This window comes from Engystomops pustulosus, chromosome 11, assembly GCF_040894005.1.
Source record: "Engystomops pustulosus chromosome 11, aEngPut4.maternal, whole genome shotgun sequence".
Taxonomy (NCBI): domain Eukaryota; kingdom Metazoa; phylum Chordata; class Amphibia; order Anura; family Leptodactylidae; genus Engystomops; species Engystomops pustulosus.
Window position 1 is genome coordinate 19,407,087 of NC_092421.1, and position 26,762 is coordinate 19,433,848.

Sequence of the window (26,762 nt, forward strand, 5' to 3'; positions counted from 1 at the left end):
CATTCCTTCTGACAGATAAAATGAAGGGGAAAACCAAACATAGTGGCAACGTCATAGAGAGGTGGAGGGTGGAAACAGCATTATGGAAATCACAGGGTGTTCTAGGGAGACAGAGGTCAGTGGGCAGCAGCATAAGTAGGCCACAGAGTGGCACAATGACAAATTCCAGAGGTGCTGAAACATGGTAGGCCACAGAGTGGCACAATGACAGAGCGTGGAGGTGGCGGCAGCACCAGGAGGCCACACAGTGGTACAATGATAGAGTGTGAAGGTGGCGGCAACCTGCTAAGCCACAAAGTGGCTAAAGCAGCTGCGTGGATATGAAACAGATTTCTTCCTAGTGGCTTCAGTAACAAAAAAGAACTGCTATTTGGGGTATACAGATCCCCCTAAACGCACACGCTGGGATTGGAGCAGAAATCGCTACAGCACAGTATACTGATAGCAGCTAGACGCTACAGACAGCACGTGCAGTGTGAAATGGCGAGATTGCAAAAGGCTGACAGTTTTTATAGGACTGTGAGCCTTCCCAGAGTTCTCTGCCCCATGTAACACGTTGTGCTCGCGGCCATTTAGCTAAAAAAGCAGGGAAAAAACCCTTCGTTCCCATGAATCAGCGTAAACTTTGGATTCGTGACAAATCAAATTTTCTGTGAAATTCCACGTAGTTCGAATCTATTCGCCCATCTCTAGCTACCATTTATTGCTTGTTGCATTGTATATTGTATATAATCTCCTGTGATTAAGGGGAACTTTAACTATAGGCAATAGGGTCCCCTTATACAATATGATCTGGCTCATATGGGGAGCAGAACCCGACACCATTCAGAATGTTTACCCCCACCAGCAGGGACATTGTACTTGCTTTGCAGACCAATTCTTCGGTATGTGTGGTACATAAGTGCCCAAAACACAGTGCTTTCTGCCACACTGCAACTCCTTCATTCACAGGATCATAGATAATCCCAAAGGTCTTATACCTGCTGATCCTAGGGTAATGGCGCACCCTTTTTTCACACTGTGTTTTAATAAGCACCTTTTACAAAGAGGACCTGTCTGGGCAATTTGGGACACCAAATTGGCCTTTAACAAGCACCTCTAAACTTAACTATAGATGGGTCACATGGGGCACATTGGACCATCTTTTGTGCTCCCTGCGCAGTACTTCAATAAAGCCGGTGCACCCCCCACGATGCATTCGCAGTGAAGCCAGTGTCGTACTCGGCTCTACAGCTCAACTGCGCATGCGCAGGGAGCATCAGAACCAGGTAAGTATTAATGTTTTTAATTTTAGTAGCAGGCACCTACCCAGGGACTTTCTAAAAGGCGATTTAGGACACTAAACACCATTAGGATCTGTGGGTGGTTTAGTGTCCCAAATCGCCCTGACATGTCCCCGTTAAAGCACTATGAAGACAACTTACCAAAAAAAGGTTGATCATATATAAATAATTTTCCAATCTCCAGCCCTGTCCCCCCAAAAATGACAAAAAACACCCTACGACTCTACATAACTATGACTGATCTCCTCCTCTTGGTATTGTTTTTTTTTAATAATACTTTATTATAATGTGCAACAATAATATACAAAAATGTACAATAAAATACCTAATAATAATATTACAGTTGAGACAAAGCTATAAATGTCCATCTTTGTGTTGTCATAAATTATACAGTCACATCTTCGTTCCAGGTCCAGTGCTCCTTTCAGCGCCTTCACAATGTGTAAACTGATCTCCATAAGAGTTATGAAGACTTTTTCATCAAGTGTAAGATTTTGTTAAATTTTAATCTCTCAGCAATAGCAACAGATGTCTCTCCATCCTTCGAAGAAAAAAAATGGAATGAAAATGAAATATGTATTCATAACCCCATATCACTCCTCCCCCCCTCGCCCCCCCAAAAAAATCTGCATTTATTGTAACTGCAGAGATCAATATTGTAAATGATTTTTTTTTTGGCATCTTCCATTGCCAACATTTGGGCTCATTTACTAAGGGCTTCACGGCCGCACTTTCGTCGGGTTTCCCGAACTTTTCCGTTTTGCGCCGAATTCTGTCGGATTCGGAAAAACCGTGGAATTTAAAAAACTGAACGTGTCCCAAAAGCAAGCACTTGCATGCACCGGGAAGAAGCAGGTTCACTCTGGCGGACCTTGGCGCAGCAGCGACACCTACTGGATATCGGGCGCACGACCTTAATGAATCCCGGCAGACCCGAATCCACGCCGGACAACACGCGGCAGGTTTGCGACAGGACCGGGTAAGTAAATGAGCCCCATTATCTTTCATAATGTTAAAAAATAGCACCACAACTAGTACTGTATGGTATTGCAGCTATGTTGCATTGACTTCAAAACAGGGATGTAGACATATGTGGTGTTGTTTGTGGAAGAACATGGCTATGTTTTTAACTGGGACAATAACTTTTTAGCTTATCCAGGTATGTGGGGGTAATTTTCCACGTGTTTCTGCATTTAATTACCCTCTGCTCTGAATGACTGCTGAAATATTCTTCCAAAATTTTGCTACAACATTTACTCAGAGCAGAGGGGGAAAGACTGTGGAGGAGCTCAATGCATAGAGCCAAAAGCACAACAGTGTGAGGAAACACCCCCATTGATCGTGGGTGTTACCGGTATGTCTTTGCTGCGATATGCAGCAAAGACTTGCCGGCTATTGAGAGCCCTCTCCATGCACCCGCAGCCGACCCGTGACGTGCTATTAGGTCACGGGTTGTAAAAGGGTTAAAACAGAGATACTGCCATTCTGCTACTAGGAGCAATGAAAACCTACACTGGTCTCATAGTCTGACGGCCATACTTTGAGACCAGCTGCATTCATGAGCATAGTGCCTATTCTCCTTGATCAGACATGAATGTAATAACACTGCAAAGATTTTTCAAAAATGTATAAATCCTCTAAATGATACCTGAAATAAACATAGTACATGACATATATGCCACATTATTCTAGTGCAAATACATCTTATAAAGTCAGTTTTTTTTTTTGGTAGTTTCTTGTATTGGGACATTGCTTACCTTATTTTTAATCCAGGGATCAGCCCCTTTTTCCAGCAGAATTGGAACTATACTTTGACTCCTCATCTTACAAGCATAATGGAGGGCCGTGTTCCCCTCCTAGAACAGAATGCAAATTTTATAGCCATAGTTAATTTTTCTTATTCATCAGTCATGGATTTTAATGTACCTAAATGTGTATAGTATATTGATTATAGCTACAAATCTTGGCCAGGTCTCTAACAACAAGAATTTAGGGCAGTGGTGGCAAACCTATGGCACGGGTGCCAGAGGTGCCACTCAGAGCCCTTTTTGTGGGCACTCGGGCCATTGCCCCAGCACACCAGACAGGACTCAAAGAATCTTCCTGCAGTTCCAAGCAACTTAAAAGATGCAGCTTTCAGTCATATTTTGATACTTGCTTCGCTACTTGGGACTGGGAAGAGGGAGAATTTTACAGGGCCGAATTATCTTTGGAGGACCTTCTGCTGGGCCCACGATTCTCTATGTACAGAGGGACACTGGAAAGAAGCTAAAATGATGCAAATTTTCCATCTTTCTACTGTGTTACTGTCCTCAGGAGGCCAATATGATTGTTGAAGAACAGGGAGCAGTAAGATGCTTTAATTTTTGGTTGGCACCTCACGATACATAAGGGGGGTTTTGGGTTGCTTTTTGGGCACTCGGCCGCTAAAAGGTTAGCCATCACTGATTTAGGACATTCTGTTCCCTATTATTCCCGGTGTAGCTTCTTATCTGTACTTTGCAGTTCCCTCTAAGTTGTTGGGTGGAGACCTAGCTGCTGTGACTGACTCCTGCTTCACCACCTTGCTTAGAATTTCTGTGTAATTTGACATATTACGGATCATCTGCACCTTGTTTAACCTATAAAATGCCATGGTTAATAGTATAGGTAGCATCTAAAGGGTTGGATAGAGTCACAAACACCTCCATTGTCCTTGTATTCCAACTAGACTGCACTTGCACCGCAACTTGAGTGATCATTGGGTGCCAATGGGTCATCCTGTTAGTTGGTGGAGGCGCCAAGTTCTGACATCTTTGTACGACTATCAGTGTTATACTGGCAGGCATAGTATACTGCAATAGAAGTATATCCAGATCCAAAGTTGGCTAAGATCTATTACAAAATGGTTTCTAGAAAAAAGGCTTAGGGTTATGAAGAGCGGTGGTTGGTGCTGCTCATCGGCACATAGTATGAAGCTGCTTGATTTTGTGTTTAGCGGCATCTAATTTACCAGCAGAGTTAAACAAGTTCTATGTCACGATTCTATAAATCTATCAATGGAATAGACATGCGGAGTCCCCCTCCTCCATGAACATGGTCCATTGATTCATGGTTCATTGATTTCATTCATAGGTTTTATGCGTTCTTTGTCCTGGGGGCAGAATGAAGCTTTTTCCTTTCTGTACGGTTACTACATAAACATATGATGCACATAGACAATGAATCTCAACCACACAAAGCTCTACTGGGCGCCTTAAGGTATATGAGACCACTAGAGGATGTAAATCACAGTTAGACAGATGATGCACATGGAGTGGCTATGGATTAGTAAAGTCAATAAAAAAAACAACAAGAACATTATTTGGAAATAATAATGAGAGTATGACAGAACATACAGAACTACGGTATTGGTAAAACCATATTCACACATGTATGCACACATTTTAATTGCTGTGAATTATTGTAGATTTAAAAAAAAATTATATTTCATTTCAGAGCACATTGTTATTTCTTTACATAGATTAAAAACTAATCTGCATCATATTTTTTAGATTTGCCATTGTTGGCCACAAAGAGGAAAAATCCTGTTCTGGTCGATGCATAGTCTCATACGTAGCTCAGTCTGCCCTTTACTGATGTGTAGCCACTAGTGCCATATAAAGTCTCCCCTACTTTCACAAATTGCTTCTCTAATTTCATGATAAAACGACTATGACCCTCATCCCTCCTCAATCATGACATCAAAGGTCCCTTACCATACACACTTCATCTTTATAACTGTATCAACCTTGTATAGATACAGTACACAGATGATGCTCACTTAAGTGCAGTAATTTACTATATATATATATATATATATATATATATATATAAGCCGAGGCCCCTAAATTTACCACAAAAACCTGGTAAAACCCATATTTTTTTTACTCGAGTATAAGCCGAGTTTGGGTTTTCAGCACATTTTTTGTGCTGAAAAACTAGGCTTATACTCGAGTATATATGGTATATAAGCCTGTCCCATTTCCTTTCCTCCAATTAACTATATTGTAATTTAAAAAATGAATCTGGTATGACATATCATCTCGCATTTTGTACTAGTGACAGGTGGAATTCATTTTAAAGGGTTTTTAAAATTGGTTATAGCCAATCCACAGAATCAGCAGTCCGACCTTCACAGGTCACAGGACCATGGATTTGAGCATATGTACTACTACCGCTTTTTTCAGTACTATGAAAGTGTTGGAAATTGCCAAGCACAGTGCTTGGTTATATACAGTATTCTTATAGACAGTGATACTTGAGTGGTGTGCTCAGAAATTTCTGACACTCCCATGCTTTTAAGTGGAACAGTAGGCTTCTTGCTCGATCTCCCATACCTCAACTATTGATCAACAACACTGTTCTCATGATTGGCGTGGGTCAGCTCTTGTCCTAGTAGATGGACCCCCAGATTGGGCATTTGGGATAACAACCAAACACTGCAAAACCATTTTAAGTTTAGGAGATTGCACAGTATGATAAGCATTGATGTCAAGTCTCATTCAATAAACTTATGGGTGTCGTTCAATAAACAAAAGTCCCTGGAAAAACTTTTAACAAATGTGTCAAATCCTACCACTGCTCCCTAATTAGTAATGTCAATGGGCCCCTAAACTTCAGGTACATCCATGTTGTACAACACAAATACCGGTAGCACTCAGGCCAATATGAGGCAGTATTAATGCAATACCAATGACAATCACGTATTACCCTGTAGTGACAATGCTCAATGACTTACAGAATCTCTGGCGTTGACACTGACACCCGCGGCCAGTAGAAGTCGAATCAGCCTTTCATTTTGTTTTGTCTTTGAGATCTGTTCAACGAGACACATAACATAGACATATATAATACATAACAGCATAAGGCGTATTCTGATGGAACATGATCAAGAGTAATATTTATAAAAATCTTTATATAGCGCCATCATATTCCGTAGCACTTTACAAATCATAGGGGACATATACAAACATACTGGGGCACATTTACTAAGGGTCCGCACACCGCATTTCCGTCGGGTTTCCCGACCATTTCCATTTTGCGCCGCATTTTACAGGGGTTTTTGGCACACGCGATCGGATTTTGGAGCAATCGTCATGCAACACAAATCAGGGGGTGTGGCCGTCGGACAACCTGACGGATTCGGACTAAGCGCGGGATTCAAAATTCAAATTGTGTCGCAAGACATGCACTCACATACACCGGGAAGAAGAAGGTGAACTCCGGTGGACCTCAGCGGGGAAGCGACACATGCAGGATCTCGGGCGCACGATCTTGGTGAATCACGCCAGACTTCATCCTCGTCGGACAGCCCGGATCGGGGATCGCGACAGGACCGGGTAAGTAAATGTGCCCCATTATTCCATAGTAAATTGCAGAGTGCATGGAACAATAGGAGTGAGGATCCTGCTCACAAGAGCTTACAGTCTACGAGTTACTTTATTATCTATATCAATCAACCTCCATTAATGTCCCCCCAATGTCCACATCTGATATTCGGGGAACAGCAAACTAAACCAAAATATAAATTACAAATCTACCTCTCATCTAGACCTACCTCTGCCTTGTTATGAGTGATTTTCTTTACATCATGCATGCTTTAAACAACTTACAGGGATCTTTCGCCCTTCTATCCCTTTATATGCCTTACTTTATATTATACTACATTACAGACACACCCTTTATTTCATTTAAGGCTATTTTACATTTGTTTTAAGAAATATTTGTGGAATTTCCTTCTCCACCTTAACAAGGGGTGCGGTGTTAAATAGGTAGCAAATATCCAATTTATCATTTTCAGGAACTTACCATGATAAAGTATCCAATAAGCATAACAGGCATCAAGATTACAATCAGTAAGTAGTCCAGGAACGTGAACTTTTTCCTTACAGCGTAGTGCAAACAGGTCCTTCCTTTCTGTAATCGGGGAAGGAGAACATTTTCAGTTCAGATATTGTCAGCGGGTCACCTTCATTTACTATTTAATGTCCTTTTTATTATGCTTGACTTGTAGGTAAAACCAACTTTATCAGTAGAGCGGAGTGTAACAAGTGTGTGTACGGGTCTAACTGAGATATACTTTCTAAAGATATCTTTATAGTCCAAGATAAAGTCAATATTGTTTATACCCGCAGTATAGGAACATTTCGATTGGATCGGGAAAGCCACTCATAGAAAGTTGGTGCGCCATCTCCCGTTGTACTTGGCACAGTTTAATAAAACAGGTTTGTATATCATTGAACCGTCCAAAATCAGGAAACAAATACAAATACAAAGGAGGCTTTTATGCAGCTTTGCAGGAAACTTATAAAACTACCGTAGGAGCATTTTGCTCAAGCACCTACCCATGGAAAAAGGTGCCTTAAAGAGGTTATCTTTTACCTGTTCTCCAGGTCTTTCTGCAGTCCACTTTCTGGGAGTCTTTTGGTACAGTATACACTATTAGAGCCCACATAGGCAAATAGTGGTTGGAGCAGTGACCCATCTTAGCTTCTCCTACAGTTTCCCGGATGAAGTTCTTTACTAGACCGCCCCTTTAAATAAAACTGGGGTTGGCTGACCCTTAGCAGTCTGTTTGCAAAGCCCACTAGGCAGCCCTGTACATAAAGCGGAGCCTGTGACTCGTGGGGAAAGCCAAGTAGTGGCCACTTGCACTACAGGGAATATTACTGAGTAGGTCATTACCAGTGGCGTAACTAGAAGCTGATGGGCCCCAGTGCAAAGTCTGCGCCGGGCCCCAGACTATGATGTATGGTTTATAGTAATAGTCTTCTCATATGGGAAAGTGACACCATAAGGGCCCCCTAAACCTCTTGGGCCCAGGTGTGACTGCAACCGCTGCACCCCCTCAAGTTACGCCCCTGGTCATTACTATCCCATCTACAGCTATAAATCCCAAAATGTAACTCATCTCTTCTTCACTTACATCATTGGTGAGGTTGATATTAGCTTTCATACTTAGGAGGTAACTGACTACTTTAATATTGCTTTTCCGGCAGGCACATATGAGCGGCGTGTCTCCGCCAAAGCTATCCTTCACATTCACCACTTTATGATCTTCTTCTACAAGTAGCTGGACTTCATCTAGGTCATTTTCATAGGCGGCTTGACAGATTGGCTAATAAAAGAAAAAAAAAAAAGACAGGGAATATGAATTAAATAAACTTCATACAAATGGTGAGCCGCCATTGCAAATGTAAATTACATAGCAGCAAGGTTTATTTAATACACTATGGGGGCATTTATTAATAGGCATGATTCTTAGGACATTTGTAGACTGCCGTTGAAGCTCTGATGCCCATCAGGTTAATAATAGTGGCTTTAAAAAAAAAAAAAAAAAAACATCTCAACATGGGCCAAGAGAAATTGCAAGTCATAAATCTGGCTTTACACAGTCTTGTATCAGCAGTAGTTCTATGTTTAAGCAGAGCAATGAAAATAATTAATAATAATAATCATGAAAATTAAGGTCTCGTTTTCACTAAGTGATGGAGCGGCAGGTGGTGGCCGACCCATCGTTTAAGCCGCTATTTTTGAGTGGCGTTAAAAGGCCAGTGCGATATTTAGCACTAAAAAGCAACAAAAAATAATTTGATTTTTTTTTTTACACTTTGAGGCCAAAAAGTCAAGAAAATCCTATGGTAAATGTCCCCCTATGTGTTTCAGGATAAGAGTTCAACACAGCCTCTTAAATATCTTTCCACCCTAAACATTTGTGGCCATAACTACATGCTGTGCCAAACAGATCTGAAAGATTGGGCTCCATGATTTATGTTCCATCTGACTGTTAATTTCAGCCACAAACTGAATGGAGAAAAAGCCAAACCCGTTGTTGAAAATTTTTTTTGATAGGCTTATGATGACAATACTGGTAAGTATGACCATTTTCCCACAGTTATGGAAATTTTTTGCTCTTTCACATTTTTACTGTATTGATTAAGCATAACATAGAGGGCACATTATCTAAAATTTTGTATGTCAAAAAAGGACAGTACTTTGCTACCTTCCTAGTGTACATTTATTTGCTATCCAAACACCTCATGCTTTTCAACATTTAGAAATTGCTTTTTTGGAACCTTGAGAGTGTGGTTTAAAGGGGATGTCTTTCCCTTTATCCATATCAGAGACTCTTTAGCTTGATTAGACTCTTTAGCTTGCATTTCCATTGTACCGATGATATACAGAGGATAGAACCACCTTCTTCTGGTTCTGGTCTAGAGGGTGCTGCAACAGCGCCAATTATGAAGCACAAACAACACTGTTGATATTAATTTTTAACATATAGAATAGGAGGTTCTGTCATGCTGAACATGAACAAATGTATTTGTTTTTGCAAGATGTATCTGCAATCTACAGGATAGTAAATAAGTAATAGATTGGGTAGGGTCATGAGGAAAGGAGTGCCATATCTCCATGTCTGAATGTATTGAGATTTGCACATAGGGGCACATTTACTTACCCGTCTGGAGGAGTTCAGCGAAAGTGCATTGTCTGACGATAATGCACTGAGCCGCGATTCACTAAGATCGTGCGCCCGATATCCTACATGTGTCCCTTCCCTGCTCAGGTCCGACGGAGTTCACCTTCTTCTTCCCGGTGCATGTAAGTGCATTGGATTTGCGACACAATTTGAATGTTAAATCCTGAGGTCATCCCAAATCAGTCGGATTGTTCGACGGCACGTCCCCAGATTTCTGTCGCATGAAAGCCGGCACCGCTGCTGAAAAATCCGATCACGTGCAACCAAATCCCCTGCTGAATACCTGTCATAGCCGTGCAATCCCCGAAAATGTTGCAAAATCTAATTAAAGTTCGTCCGCAGACTCTTAGTTAATAAGCACCAAAGAGGGATCACCTGTTCACCTCTAAGGGAGATACAGAAACTGCAGAAAACAGTCACATTTGACAGCTCCAACCATCTCAGCTTGGTGGAAACTTGTATTCTCATTTCCAAGAATAGGCCTTGTAATGTGATCAAACCAGACAATCTGCTGACATCTGTTTCCGGGGTGGGGGTGGGGGGATAGGTAAGTACCAAGAAGTTTTTATTCTCCCTGCTGGGTTTATATTATAGTGATTGCATTCCCTCATTATGTAACAGATATAGTAATTATCTCCCTTACTTTAGTTACTCATCAATAAAAATACATCTTTGGTCAGGAATCAGTCATGGACAAACTTCCTTTATACAAATTATTAAAGTTGGACCAAACCAGTGTATATTTCTAATTGAGACATAATATAACACTTTCATATGTTTCACTATATCATCTATAAAAATGTGCACATTATTGGAAGCTGCGCATGGGTGGCCAGCGGTACCACACAGTTGTCTCAGTGTTGGGACTACAATTTGTGATGCTGCATCTCCAGCCAGTGGTGAATCTAAACTGCTTTGCAGTAGATAACTGAACCTCTGATGCTGCCCCTCATCTTGCTTTAGGCGGGGCTGCCTGAGGCAAGGGGCTCAACTCGTCTCAGGGCTTGTGCACCCCTGTCTCCAGCTACAGACTGCACATTGGGGGAATGTATGGCTGAAGTTACATCAGTTTTTGGTCCTTAAAATGTCTCACGATTGAACCAACTCAATACACTTTTTATTTCAACCTATTTACTCGAGATTTTTTATGTTAAGTCAAATGGTAAACAGATTAAAAGTATGTAGTACAACTTTTCAAAAAATGTATTTTAGGCACAAATCCACTTCAGTCTCCAAGTGGAACAGGAAAAATGTAAGAACTGGTTGCAACATTTACACCTCAGGCACCTAAATGAAACCACATTTATCAAGCTATTTAAATGACTATAATAAATCTGACGTGCAACAGATATTTGATGAGCTGCGAACCCATACAATAAACTGGAGTAAGTCCTGATTAGAGATGAGCGAGTATACTCGTCCGAGCTTGATGCTCGTTCGAGTATTAAGGTACTCGAAACGGCTCGTTGCTCGGACAAGTATTTCCCCTGCTCGAGATCAAGCATTTAATTAAAAAAACACAGTGAAGAACAATGGAGAATAGAATAAAAACAGTGAACACAGTGAACACAGGATCATTTAAGTGAAAAACACAGTGAAGAACACAGTGAAGAATAGATTACAGATGTTCGGCACATCTGCTTACTTGTCGGAAGATAGGCGCGGAACGGTGCGAACAAAATAGTATGTGAAGAACAATATATATGTGTGAAGAACACATTGAAGAACACGGTGAGCAGCACAGAGACACCGGGGAGCAGCACAGAGACACCAGGGAGCAGCACAGAACACCGGGGAGCAGCACGGAGACAAGGGGCAGCAGCAGCACGGAGACATCGGGCAGCGGCACGGAGCGGCACGGAGACAACAGGGCACGGAGACAACGGGGAGCGGCACGGAGACATCAGGGCACGGAGACATCGGGGAGCGGCACGGAGACATCAGGGCACGGAGACATCGGGTAGCAGCACAGAGACCCCGGGGAGCAGCACGGAGACAAGGGGCAGCGGCAGCACGGAGACATCGGGCAGCGGCACGGAGCGGCACGGAGACATCAGGGCACGGAGACATCGGGGAGCGGCACGGAGACATCAGGGCACGGAGACATCAGGACACGGAGACATCGGGGAGCGGCACAGAGACCCCGGGAGCAGCACGGAGACAAGGGGCAGCGGCAGCACGGAGACATCGGGCAGCGGCACGGAGCGGCACGGAGACATCGGGGCACGGAGACATCGGGGAGCGGCACGGAGACATCGGGGCACGGAGACATCGGGGCACGGAGACATCGGGGAGCGGCACGGAGACATCGGGGCACGGAGACATCAGGGCACGGAGACATCGGGCAGCGGCACGGAGACATCGGGGCACGGAGACATCGGGGAGCGGCACGGAGACATCAGGGCACGGAGACATCGGGCAGCGGCACGGAGACATTGGGCAGCGGCACGGAGACATCAGGGAGACTTCAGTGGAAGAAGAGCAGCGGATCCCGGGACAGCGTATCTCCCGACAAGTAAGCAGATGTGCAGAACATCTGCAATCTATTCTTCACTGTGTTTTTCACTGTGTTTTTCACTTAAATGATCCTGTGTTCACTGTGTTCACTGTTTTTATTCTATTCTTCACATCTGCTAACTTGTCGGGAGATAATATACGCGCAGAACAGTGAAGAATAGATTGCAGATGTTTGCATACATCTGCTAACTTATCAGAAGACATTCTTTTTCAATTAATTAACACATTTTATTCCCGAACCATGGTCCCTTTGAAAAATGCTCGAGTCTCTCATTGACTTCAATGGGGCTCGTTATTCGAGACGAGCACTCGAGCATCTGGAAAAGTTTGTCTCGAATAACGAGCACTCGAGCATTTTAGTGCTCGCTCATCTCTAGTCCTGATTACTGATAAATCGACCCCATTGCTCCAGAGGGAGACTAGAACTGGGTCATGTGGCAATATTTCAACTGAAAGACTAAGTCATCAAGTCAAATATTAAAGATGAACCAAACAAAGACATTGGGGCTCATTTACTAAGGGTCCGCACTATCGTCGGAATATCCGACGATTTCCGATGTGCGCCGCATTTAGAAGGGGTTTTTGGCGCATACGATCGGATTTTGGCGCATCAGCGCCGACTTACACGCGACACAAATCGGGGGCCGGGCCGTCAGACGATTCTACGGATTCGGACAACGCGCTGGATTTAACATCTCAAATTATGTCGCAAGATCAACACTCACATACACCGGGAAGAAGAAGGTGAACTCCGGCGGACCTCAGCGGGGAAGCGACACATGCAGGATCTTGGGCGCACGATCTTGGTGAATCGCGCCGGACTTCATCTTCATCGGACCGTCCGGATCGGGGATCGCAACAGGACCGGGTAAGTAAATGTGCCCCATTATGACAGATCTTTAATGGAGTAATCTATTCATGTCGTGCCCAAATGTACTCAACATTGTCACGAAATACTGGAAGCGTTACTTTATAAACCAGTCCTTACATCTAGGAGATTAGTAGATTTAGGATTTGGATTAGGAGATTTGAGGAACTTAAAGCTGTATGCATGGTGCCCATGTGTGGTACCATAATCTTCCACTGAAGAGGAGAACATTTTAGTATTGAACAAACTCAGACACTAGACACCATTTTAGGCTACATGCACATGAATGTTGTTTTGGACCATGTGCCATTTGTTGTTTCAATGTATATCACATGGAAAGTATTTCCATGGGCTCACACACAGTCGTGGTTTCCATAGCCCTGGCTTTCCCGAGCTGCAAATTTTACAGCAGATCCTATTCCTGCCCAAGCTTGTAGCTCGGGAAGTCTTTTCTGGAGTCATCAGAATATGAGCAGACCTCACATGTTGTAGACACATGGGGGGGAGGGGGACATTCATTATTGAACCCTGTGCACCATATTTATGAATTATCAGTGCCATAATATTGCTCCTTTTCCGACACTCAATACTTTTTTTTGGTTGCCCGATTTGGGTGCCGTTTAGTAATCCTGACACTTTTCCTTTTAGGTTCTCACAATTTTTGTCGCACAAACAGGAGCTAAAAGCCGGTCTACCAAGTTCGATTTCCCCTTTATGATTGTGGAGCCAGTTCACAACATTTTTGGTCATTAACCCACAATTGATGAAAGCCCGCCCCCCTTAGGGCGGCAAGGCTGGTCTATTACTCTTAATACAGATTGTATGCAAGAACCCTTATTCCACATAAATCTGGGTTTTCAAGAATTACCTGTACGAAATATTAACATCTCATCTTTAGTTTGCTGCCCTGAATTGGATTCATTACATTCCTTACAGAAGATGTAATTTTCGTCCCAAGGCCATGATGATGCAGGGTGTCTGTGAGCAAAGACATTTTATGGGTTTCCTGAGGACAGTTCTGTACTGATAACATGTAGGTGGTACAACATCAATCGTAGGTGACTCATCGTCTGCAGGAGTGGCCTGCTACACGGCTTCATCCATACTGACAGTCATTTCTCTGTCTTTGTTGTACAGAAGACTGATGATCTTGTTATTGCAGCATAATTTCATGTTATTATATAAATGTACTGCAGGTCAGATATATATTATGCAGTGGACAGGTTTATTAAAAATTCTGCTGTGCCTAAAATATGTGCTATGTGATGTCAATGGGTTCAAACACTTTTGAGGACTAGTCCTATACCAGAAAACTGTAGGGTAAGAGACAAAATGGAGCCTAATGGGTGCCCTAGTGACCAACTTATTAGACAGAAAACTGATGCTATGAAGTTAAGTCAACTGATATTTGTTTATTTGCAGATAAAACATCCAAATGGTAACGCGTTTTGGGTGTAGTACCCTTCGTCAGACCAAATAAGGGGATGTGGTGAGCACGAGCACAGCTGTTGCGATAGTCGGTGTTGCTCCATTTTGTCTCTTACCCTACACGTTTCTTACGGTTCCATTGGACACCGGTTTTGGTGTGTTTGGGAGTTGCTGAGTCCGTTAACCACATTAGACCCTTGAAGGAACATCATCCCATTGTTTGTCGCAATTATACAAGAAATTACCAGGTGAGCATTTTCTGCTACTCACCTGAGTAGCAGAGGCGCTGAGTAGCAGAGGCGCTCACGAGGCGCTGTCCTCCCCTGTTGTCCTTTTTTTCACAATTCTTTTTATACCAGAAAACTGACATGGCTTAGGATGCAGCATCATGTGGCAGAAATGCCAAAACATTTTGAGGACATAAATTATGCTAGTGTTCAGTGGTGGAAAATTCAATTGGACGTTATCAACTTTGATTGTGATCACCCACTGTTACATCTGTGCCTGTGTCATCCTCTGTCAGTAAGGTACAGAGGAAGATGCGCTGATATGTAAGTCTGTTTGTGTCTTTTCCAAGCGGTTTGTGTCTTTCCTATGACAGCACTGATTGAATTGTGCCGCACCTGTCAGTCTTCTGTAGTTCTGCTGTGGTCCATCAACAGTTAACCCACTTTTACGGACATAATTTCCCTTCACTCACATTGCTCCCTTGATGTTCTGCCTTGTTTGGATTTTAAAGTTCCGGTCCAATCACTTTCTGCGGCCAGGGCTGTGACATCACATAGAGGCCTTTCTGCCCTAAGTAGGGCCAGTTTATAGGGAGGGCACCCGGAGAGTGGGCCCTGGGGCCCCTACCAGTGAGTAGGAGGAGGTGCCCCCACTATCCTGTCTGTCTCCTCTTCTGCCCCATAATCAGCAATATCAATGTCCTGAGTTATAAACTCCCTTTACAAATCATGCTCCTGGTCACCCAAGCTGCGCAAGCAGAGAGGGTGGTGCTTCATGGGTGTGTGGGTGGAGCCTTCAACTATGCATTTTCAGGACTATGGACATAGTAGTAGTTCCCTAATGCATAATGGGAATATGAGGTTCTGCATCAGCTAAGGTTTGCATAATAAGGTGCATCAAGAGCTGAGGTGTATGTTATCAGGTTCTTCTGCAGCTGTGGTGTGCATTATGAAGTTCTGCAGCAGCATAGGTTTGTATGATAAGTTTGTGCAGCAACGAAGGTGTGTATGACGAGGTTCTGCAGCAGCTAAGGTTTGCATTATGAGGTCCTGCAGCATCTGTGGTGAGTATTATGTTTTCTGTGGCAGCTGAGGTGTGTAGTATGTTTTGGGGCAGCTGAGGCGTGTGTAAAATGAGTTACTGCAGCAGCTGTGGTAGGAATTATGAGTTTCTCGATAAGTAGGGATTTGATGGTGTTATAGAAATAAATATGTATTTATTACTTATAAATTATGTATTTAATATCAGTTTGGGGGCATTAATGTTTCATGGAATTAATTGGGGTCCCCTACCAATCACTACAACCTATCATCCAGAAGTGTGTTGTGGAATAGCAGAGCTGACTGTCATTGTGTGCAATAGGCATCTTATGGATCTCATCATCTCTGGTCTGTCTCATCTCTCTCTATTTGTCAAATAGCAGTACAATGTTCAGAAGGTAAATGAAAGTGTATATAAACCTGTACCCTGATAATCTAACCACACTGTCAGCTCACAGAACTAGATGGATTATGAAGTGTCTGCTTAGAGAGTCCCTGTCTATACCCTGAAATACTACACTGACCATCCGTGAGTGATAGGAGCTAAAGCAGCAATAACAACCGAGTTAAATTGTGAAGTAAAGGGTTAAAAATTATCTTTATTGTGTTATCACCACTAGGGGATTGAAATTTGAGAATTTTCTTTCATGGGAAAACCCCTTTAATCTGGCCCTAGGTTCTCTGCCGCAGAATTGGGTAGGGGGTCTTTATAGCCATCATTTGGTCACATTGCCACTGCCACTTACATCCCTAACCAAAGCCCAGCCAACCAGCAAAAACCTCGGGGAAACCAGGGATAATTCTTAAAGCAACCACAACATTAATGCCCTGACATAAAGTCACTCCTGCAGCCACTATTTACTGGAAGAAAAGGGAAGGAGAAAGGAATTACTTGATTTTATTTCACCGCTTCTCCCAGACTATGGCAATATAGGAAATATTTAGGGTGGGCCCCCAGAATCTATTCCACTGATGGGCCCTGGGCACCTCAATCCGACGCTGTATTCTCATGCTTTTTAATTTGGCTCATCTTTCGTCTTCTTAGTCCAAATCTGCATTCCGTTTTTCTTAAGGCACTTTCACACGGTTAAGTTCACATCAAGAAACTTGGTCTTGTGTGCCAGCCAGATTTACCCGATACCCAAATCGACTGAACTGAGCTCAGCATGCCACTTCCCTTCAGCTGACTGGGGTTCAGGCCAATAAATCTGACTGACATACAGTAGTGAATCTGCCTGAGTGAACTTAGAGACAAGCCAGTTTTCCTAGAAGATCCTACACACAGTTTGACAAGAAATTATAGCTATGGAAAGAGTATAACTTGTTATTCATGAGTCAGCTGTGACTCGCATTTTATGTGCCATGTATTACGTAAGCTTCCTGCTACACCTTGGGATGTGAGGAGTGTCCGAAAAGTCAGATTTAGGCTACAGTGTGCTGATAACATGGAGCAACCCAATCCTCCACTGGATTATTCGTGATTTCCTATCCCAGTGGTGGCACTCAGAGCTCTTTCTATGGGCACCCAGGTCTTCACCCCAACACAGAGTTTGCCAGCTAGGACTCAAGGCTTTCTCCTGTGATCCAATACAGCCCAGAAAGTGCCATGGTCAGCGCTATTTTAAAGCAACATCCTTGGCTGCCGGGACTACAGGAGGAGCGGGAAGGTGTGGATAGAGATGGATTGTCATTGGAGCTCCTGCTCTGGGTCCCCCGATTCTCTCTCTTCAGGGGACCCTGGAGGGAAGCTACAATCCAAATTTCTCCATCTTTCTATTGTATTGGTGAATTCAAGAGGCCAATACGATTAAAACCTGTGATACAGCAATAAGCAATAAGTTACTGCTTAAATTGTCATGTTGGCACTTTGCGACATATAAGTGGGTTTTGGTTGGAGCTTGGGCACTCTGTCTCCAAAAGGTTCACCATTACTGTCCTATCCTGTTGATATGGGATAACTTGATGTGACCAGATACCCCTTTAATGGATTTCCATCTGCACTTGGGGGCACTTGCAGATCCCAGTCCTCTGGATAGTTGGGGGTTCCAGCACTGGACTGCAAGCTATGAGATAGGAATAAGTATCTTTTTTTAAGAAAATCCACTAAATGGGTGTCCATATATCATGATGGATAAGTTTATGGTTCCCAGTATAAAGAATTTTCCAGCTCCCCCCTACCTCACATACAAAAGCATCCGGTTTGGTTGGAATGTGGTTACAACCTCAGGGGTAATTGATGTGATCAGGTTTCCTAACTCACTTGTCACCATTCTCTAGAATACACAAAATTTGACAGGGGGAGTAGATGCATGTCTGGTAGCCTGTGGGTATGTGTGTCTGGTCACAAAGCTGATTTCAATAGCTCTGCTTTTTTCTCCTTCACACCAAAAATTTCCAATATTTCCTGTATGATCCATCTCTATAAAACCCATTCTCAGATATGGAGTAATATTATCATTATACAGCTAAACTCCTCTCCGAAAGATCACTTTTTAGAGAAGATCTCCTTATGCAGATTAGATTTCCAGGAAAGGATTCCCAGACATCTACCTCCACGATAAAAGACTGTATGCAAATGAGCCTGAGGGGCTCCAAGCTCCATTAACACCCTCCGGCTCATTTGGATACAGTCCTTCATCCTGGTGGTAGATGCCCTAAAAGGAGTGGTCCACGTTCAGCAAATATTTGATATTGCTTGTTTAGTGAAATGTTATACAATTTTACAATATACCATGTATACTCGAGTATAAGCCTAGTTTTTCAGCACAAAAAAATGTTCTGAAAACCCAAACTCGGCTTATGCTCGAGTCAAAAAAATATATCAAAACTCACCTTTCCGGCTTCCCACGCTGCTGGCTATATACTGGGGCAGTGGGCTGGCTATATACTGGGGCAGTGGGCTAGCTATATACTGGGGGGAAGGTGCTGGCTATACACTATGGGGCAGGGTCCGGCAGGCTATATATAATGGGGAGGCTGTGACAAATGCATTTCCCACCCTCGGCTTATACTCGAGTCAATGGGTTTTCCCAGGTTTTGTGGTAAAATTAGGGGCCTCGGCTTATACTTGGGTCGGCTTATACTCGAGTATATACAGTACGTCTGTATCGATTCCTCATGGTTTTCTAGATCTCTGATGGATGTTCTTCTCTAGGAAGCTTCTTTGTTTACTTCCAGTGGACTTCTGTGATACCCACGAGCTGTACACCACCTGTGTGACCATGGACAGATTCCTATTCACTTGAAATAAACATAGAAGCTTCTATAGCAGGACAGCAAGCAGAGATCTAAAAAAAACTGAGGAACTGATACAGAAAAGTATATTGGAAAATTGGATAACTTTTCATTACACAAACAATATCAATTATTTGCTGAAAGTGGACAACCCCTTAAAGGATGCTAGTCATCTTTTTTTGAGAATATCGCTCCCAAAACAACCACTTTTTCATGTAATTTAGAGCCGATGTCAACATTCTTTCTTTCACAGAGTTCCATGTATGTGACCATACACCTGTCACAATCTACAATTCACTCGTCTCACGCCCAACCATGTGATTGGCATGGTGGAAAATATGAGCTACAGAAAATTTGCACCATGTAAAGTAATACCAGTATCAAGCTTCAGTCTGTAATAAAATAAAGGCCACCTACCTCTGAGTATAATATCCCCATGTCCTCAGTAGATCCCGGCAATCCTGGCTCTGTTCCTGTGAATCCCCGACTCTTCACAGTCAACCGCCTTTATCAGAAGGAAAATAAAGAACACAATGAAGCACGTCGATACTTAGGTGGAAGTGTGAAACATCCTGACTTTGAAGGGAATCGCTGCTGAAGACGCCCAACCCATCAGTGTCGCGTTACTCAATAACCTGCCGGGGCGAGAACATGTTACGACATTGCCTGCCCCATTCATTGTGCTCAGATTGACAGCGCACTTACAGTACGTGTGTGACGTTAGAGAAAAAAAAAAAAAACCCCACATAATAAGAACATGTATGACGCACCACAACGTCACTGATCTATAACTTCTATGTGACCCTAAAATAGGATGAAGGTCACATCATCAGGTCACAAATCAGATTTTATTTTATAGATTAAATTTGACGATTGGATCCAATTTTTGACATGGCCAGGCTGGCTGTGAATTTCCCCCATGGCCTCTCCACAATGAATCTGATCCCAGGCTAAAAATTGACAAGGAAAATGGCTTTTTTTAGCCTCCATTAAATAAATTTTTCATAAGGGTAAATTTTGACTAAGGTTTCGATCTTGGTCATCAAACTCCAGCACTTACTTATCCATCCAATTCTTTTAAAATGATGTTAATAAACCAGAAAAGCTCTGGGGGGAGTGTTACCAAATCCCCTCCGTGCTGTAGCTTCACAGGCTGTTACACAGTGCACAACTGTTCCCCCTCCCGCTGTATGTTTAAACTTCCTCTGCTGCTGACACACCTCAGAGACCTTTAAAAAGTTGATTCTTCTTGAAAGGAGGCCATAGATAATAAATATAAGAAAATGACCACAGTCATGGTGCCTGGATCCATGAGGAAGTGTCCCTGGTTTAACCGTGCTTGATTTCCTTTAATATCCCTAAGGGTGATGTCACATGTGGTGCTTTGAACCTGTTTTTGGTCAATTTTTAAGCAGTCCGTTATGTTGAAAAAATGCATGCGTTTTTTGAAAACGCATCCGTTTTTGACAGGTTTTACCAATTGTCTTAAAGGAAACCTACCACTTCTGAAGGTAGGTATGAGATACAAACACCGGGCACCAGCTCAGGGTGAGCTGGTGCCGGTGCTTAGTCTCGTTAGTGTTAAAACCGCGGTATCGCGGTTTTAACACTTTTGAAACTTTCTAGCAGAAACTGCTTCGGCGCTTCGTGCACACGATCGTGCGCGCGCCTACATTGGAAACGCCGCAGGCGTTGCGCGCGCACGGTCGCGCGCAGCGCCGAAGCAGTTTCTGCTAGAAAGTTTCAAAAGTGTTAAAACCGCGATACCGCGGTTTTAACACTAACGAGACTAAGCACCGGCACCAGCTCACCCTGAGCTGGTGCCCGGTGTTTGTATCTCATACCTACCTTCAGAAGTGGTAGGTTTCCTTTAATTAAAACTGGTAAAAAATGCATGCGTTCTTTTGGACGGACTTCTTAAAAACAGGTCAAAAATTCCACGTGTGGCATCACCCTAAGGGTTTTTTGAGAACGCATCCGTTTTTGACAGGTTTGACCAATTATCTTAATTAAAATGCGTTTTTTGACGTACTGCTTAAAAACGGGCCAAAAACGCGTTCAAAACTCCACGTGTGATATCACCCTAAGCCAGCAGAACCATATAAAAGTTCACCATAGGTTAAGTGTACAGTGGAGCGAATGCCCCCCTTCCTCACCATGCCCCCTTTTTAAGTGGTCGGCCGGAAAAATATAAAATTCTTGCACAACTTAATAACTTTTTACCATTTTTTTCCACCGCGTTAAACATACTGATCCCATGACCCCACCCCCATTGTATGCACTTGTTATCAAATCTAAGCAATGGCACAATGGGTTATTATGCACTGAACAAGTCAAGATACAAGTAAAATGCACATGTCAGATTGTCTCAGGAGTATTGTGGCTTCTTATCATAGACTATGATTTATATGTTGCAAAAAATATATATTGATTGGTTTGAGTTTTTATCACTAGGTGAAGGGGTTAATGGGATATTTTGCAATAATTAAGGACTCGCCTCAATTTCTGTGGTGTACTGGTGGAGTTATTAATTTAGAATACAAACTTTATTTTCATTATTGGATTGTTTTTTTTTTTTGCATTTCACTAAAATTTGAGCAAGTACAAAATGTTGAATGCCTCAATGTCTCTGATCTATTTGGTATTTAGCTTTTCCCCCCCGCAAGATTTGTAAATTAGCCTATACTAGCCAATGGGGGTTTATGCTATTATTTGCATATAGTGCACATATTTTTTTTACTCTTATTATTGACCCCCTTGGTTACTTGAACCCTAGGGGGTCTGATGGATCATACCATATACTGCAATACTACTGTATACAGTATGGGGATATTGCTGATGATCTATACCAGTGTGCATCTGGCATACTGTTATGGATAATGCTCAGTGACATGTCTGGGAGTCTCACATAGACTCCTGGCTGTCGTAGCAATGGATTACTGCCCCCTAAGTTATTGGCCTAAGAATATGGCAAAACGAAGACATTTTTTTTGTACAAAAGATCTACTAAAACATAATGAAACCTATATAAATTTGGTATTTTCGGGATCATACTGACCCAAAGAATAAAGGAGAGGTGTCATTTGGAGCGTACAGTGAAAGCTGTGAAAACAGGAACAAAATAGAAAATCGCGCAATTGTGGGTTTTGTTTTTCCAATTTCACCTCATTTGGAATTTGTTTTCCAGCTTTGTGCTTGGCATGAAATATTAAATACCGGAAGTACAATTTGTTATGCAGAAAACCACACTGTCTACATGTGGCTGTATTCTCAGAAGGTTGTGAACACTTGTGCTTGCGGATTCTAGAATCCTTTAGAGAACATGACTAATTACCGCTCATGTCCCAGATGTCGTTATACAGCGCTGGATACAAGATTAGAATTTGCCTTCTATTATAACAGGGAAAACAGGCAAAAGTCATCATTGGGATTTACTTAGAATAATACTTTTATGACAAATTTTGGATTTCCGGGGTCTCAAGCAAAGACATTCCTAGATGGCGGGAATCACATCTCATTACGATACTGTAGGTATCTCCAAGAGCTCATTATGGGGTAAGAAGAACTTTCCTAACAAACTTTCATGAAACATTTTGCTGTGTATCTCATTAATAGACGCTTCTTCTCACATAAACTGTATACTATATTGTTCTTTTTACAGAGCGCTCAGTGTATACAGCACAATGTGGTTAGAAACACTTGGAGTTGAATACTATTGATCCTACATCAGCTTAAATAAGTGTTTCAAAGGGAACCTACCGCCACAATTCTACATATAAAAGGTAGAACGGGTGGTAGGTGGATGTATGGGACGTGAGGATAGCCCTTTTTAGAGCTAATCCTCACGTCCCGGCTATCTTTTCAAAACTTTAATACCCTAATATGTAAATTTTCTTAAGCGCATACTAGGGTGTGGAGTAGCTGGACATGAGGCTACACGTCGCGGCTACTCCACGCCCCAGGAGCCTCTTTTCTCCTCCTACCCTGAGATCTTCGGCGCGCAGCTACGAGGAGCTGCGTGCCCTCGTCCGAGTCCCCGGCATTTTGCGCATGCGCAGAATGGCCGGCCCGCGGCTGCGCGCCCACTGCTCTGAAGCCGGAGCTATTCCACCATACATCCATCTACCACCCGTTCTACCTTTTATAGGTAGAATTGTGGTGGTAGGTTCCCTTTAACCACATAAAAGGGAACAGAGATAAAGTTTAGACACTAGGATGCTTCTATGAAGGATCTATGTGAAAAGAGAACAAGTAAGGCTCAAAGGACCTTGAGAAGCATCTACAAAATAATTGGTGACCCAGTCCTCTTTTTTTGATGATTATTTCCTTGGGTATAGCAGTCACTTGCCTATATACATTGCATTGCTTTGTAGCCCATCACTGGCCTCAGTATTGTGCAGCATGAGGCCAGTGATATGCTGCAACAGTGACATGACGTATATATGTGCCTTACGAAATTTACATCTAGGGTTCCCCTGATGCATTGATCCACTATTGCTACCTGCTTTCCCATAGACTTAAACTATATTGGCATCTTGCGGTTGCCAACACAGTTTAAAATCAACCTCAGAGGATTGGCCATCAAAATCAACTACATCCCACCACTGCAGGGGACCCCGAGCGATTGCATAGGTTGCTCTCTCTCTAAAATATCCCCTTTGCATGTCAACAAAGATCAGGACAGCAGCTCAGGAATGAACTGGTAATTATTTTAGTATAATTCTGAAACCCCTTCGTACCAAATGCAATACAAGACAAATGTAATTCTATTTTCTATTTCCATTTTATGGGAGTTTGTGCTTGATAATAAAAAGTCTCCATTTGGCAAATGTTTTTTTTTTAATCTTTGACCTTTGGGGTGGCTTATTGAAAGTCTCAATAATTCCGTAATTTGGTCTGTGCTAACATTAAATGAAATTGAACACATTTTTGGCCTGTTTTTAAGCAGTCAGTCAAAAAAACGCATGCGTTTTTTGAAAACACATCCGTTTTTGACGGGTCTGATCAATTATCAATTCAAACTGGTCAAAAACGCATGCGTTTTTTGACGGACTGCTTAAAAATGGACCAAAAACAGGTTCACGTGTGGCATCACCCTAAGAAGAACTAAGAAGAATGGATACATCTGAATTTAATTGGAAAAAAAAAGTTTCATTTTCATCATAAAGTTTCATAGGTTTCATCTCTAACGTTCAGTTTTAAGCCCTTTAGATAAGTGCATTGATGTTTGAATCAAAAGAGGGCCTCACCCCAACAGGCAACCAAGGTGACTAAATTACCTGGACTGGTTTTTCCAGTTTTCTATAATAACATTTATATGACTGCAATGTATGGAGCACAGTCTAAAAGGGAAAGTTCTCCTTTATATTCTGGTGATTTAGAGCAAAGGTTCAATGCACATGAAACATTCCAGGGGTTGTTCAAAAGTCTAAACCTCTCAAATGTCCACAGGAATATCACCCTGTTAGGGTGTGTTCAGATGCAGGATTTGATGCCCAAACAAGGAATGGAGTAAAGTAGGAGGAGGAGCAGCACCTTTCAATTATTTGTCTCAACCCATTATGTGATCCACACCTGCTTTTGGCTTCAAAAACTGCAACTGAAAAGCTGAACATGTGGACGTACCTTTAGGATGATGCCACACATGGCGTTTTGAACCTGTTTTTGGTCCGTTTTTAAACAGTCCGTCCAAAAACGCATCCGTTTTTGACAGGTGTTACCAATTATTTTAAATAAAACTGGTCAAAAACGGATGTGTTTTAAAAAAACGCATGCGTTTTTGGACGGACTGTTAAAAAAAACGGACCAAAAACAGGTTCAAAACGCCATGTGTGGCATCACCCTTAGACAACAACAATAGAATTCTATGGGATCATTTATCTTCGCCTTTTCTTTTTTTCTCCTATACTTGCATCATTTTGTTGGCGCATTTGCATATTTCTGCCAAAATTTGTGAATTTGCCACTTAGTTCGCCAAATTAGAGTTTCTCTATTTTTTTCCCAATAGAAAAAAAAGCAGGAGTGTAGAAAGGGTTGGGAGAAAAAAAAAAAAAAGACACGCACAAATGTCCTGACTAAGGCTGGCGCCACACAGGGCGCTTTGTCTGCGCTTGCAAACGCAAACAAAGTCGCACCCACAAGGGCGGGCCTCGGCCCGATCGCATCGGCGTTTCTATGGAAACGCCTGCGATCGTGAACGAGCCGCCGGTGTTTTGCGTTAAATTCACGCAAAACACCGGCGGCTCGTTCCCGATCGCAGGCGTTTCCATAGAAACGCCGATGCGATCGAGCCGAGGCCCGCCCTGGTGGGCGCAACTTTGTCTGCGTTTGCAAGCGCCCTGTGTGGCGCCGGCCTAAGGGTGATGCCGCACATGGCGTTTTTGGTCCATTTTTAAACATCAGTTTTCAGTCCGTTTTTGGCCTTTTACCATGTGTTTGGCTGCTTACAACCTGTTTATCTATTAAGATAATTGCGAAAAACGGACTGAAAATGCCATGTGTGGCATCACCCTAAAGCTATATGACCCCTTATGACATTTGGGCTGTGTCCACATGCAACCTTTACATCACAATACAACAGCTGAAGATGTTACCGGATGCGTTAAAGTTGCGCTGAAATTACATTTTGTAAATGTTAGCATGATGTAAACATGTGTGTTTTGTAAATGCAATGTTAGCAGCAATGTAATTTGGAAAATCTGTTCTTCTCAGCTTCAAAACACAATGTAAACGCAGCCTCAGGTTTCTGAGGCCGCATTTACATGATGCGTTGCGTCACGGTCTTTGATGCGTTTTTGACACATTCCAGAAGGATTTAACCTTGATCACATGTTGAAGTAACATTGCGTTTTAGCAAATGCAATGGAAACGCAATGTTACTTCAACATTTGATCAAGGTTAAAGCCTTTGGAATGCGTCAAAAAAACACCCAAAAACGTGACGCAACGCATTGTGTGAAGGTGCCCTGAGGGTGATGGCACACGTGGCGTTTTGAATGCGTTTTTGGCCCGTTTTTAAGCAGTCCGTCAAAAAACGGTTCTCTGGAAACGCATATGCGAATGGGCAGATGGCCCGCCCCCTGTGCGCCAGCGTCACGTTCATAACGCGATGCTAGCAGAACGCGTGACAGCGGCCTAAAGGTGGTGGCACACATGGCGTTTTTAGGCCGTTTTTGGTCCGTTTTTAGTTAGTGCGTTTTCAGATCATAAAAAAACGCATGCGTTTTTGAAAATGCATGCTTTTTTGTCAGTTTTTAATTGCGCAAATTCAGAAAACCGGATGCGTTAGTTACGAAACTAAAAACGGACAAAAAAAGGCCTAAAAAGGCATGTGTGTCACCACCCTAAGGGCGCTGTCCCACGTTGCGTTCGCAAACGCAGACGCAGACCAAACCGCGCCCACTGGGGCGGTCCGCGGTCCGATCGCATCTGTGTTTTTCTATGGAAACGCCAGCGCGGCTCGTTCCCGATCGCAGGCGTTTCCATAGAAAAACACCGATGCGATCGGACCGCGGACCGCCCCAGTGGGCGCGGTTTGGTCTGCGTCTGCGTTTGCGAACGCAACGTGGGACAGCGCCCTTAGGGTCGCACTGCCCATTTTTGTTGGACTGTTCGCCTTTCTCAGGGATTGCATGGCTTGGACAGGTATTTAACAAGTGTTTGCGA

General features: G+C 42.9%; 1 protein-coding gene across 4 annotated transcripts in view; it reads right to left on the reverse strand.

Moving 5' to 3' along the window:
• Positions 1-1,544: 1,544 nt before the first annotated feature.
• Positions 1,545-26,762, reverse strand: part of ANKRD22 (ankyrin repeat domain 22) — an 83,939-nt gene continuing 58,721 nt past the window's right edge. For 2 of the 4 annotated variants that reach the window (XM_072130864.1, XM_072130863.1), the window contains exons 2-7: positions 19,516-19,603; positions 8,230-8,421; positions 7,113-7,220; positions 6,043-6,120; positions 3,041-3,139; positions 1,545-1,824 (exon numbers count right to left, since the gene is read on the reverse strand). In XM_072130864.1, coding sequence (XP_071986965.1) covers positions 1,747-1,824; positions 3,041-3,139; positions 6,043-6,120; positions 7,113-7,220; positions 8,230-8,421; positions 19,516-19,603 — 643 coding nt within the window. In that variant the 3' untranslated portion in view covers positions 1,545-1,746. The remainder of the gene's footprint in view (positions 1,825-3,040; positions 3,140-6,042; positions 6,121-7,112; positions 7,221-8,229; positions 8,422-19,515; positions 19,604-26,762) is intronic. The other 2 variants (XM_072130865.1, XM_072130866.1) reach the window with 2 other exon arrangements.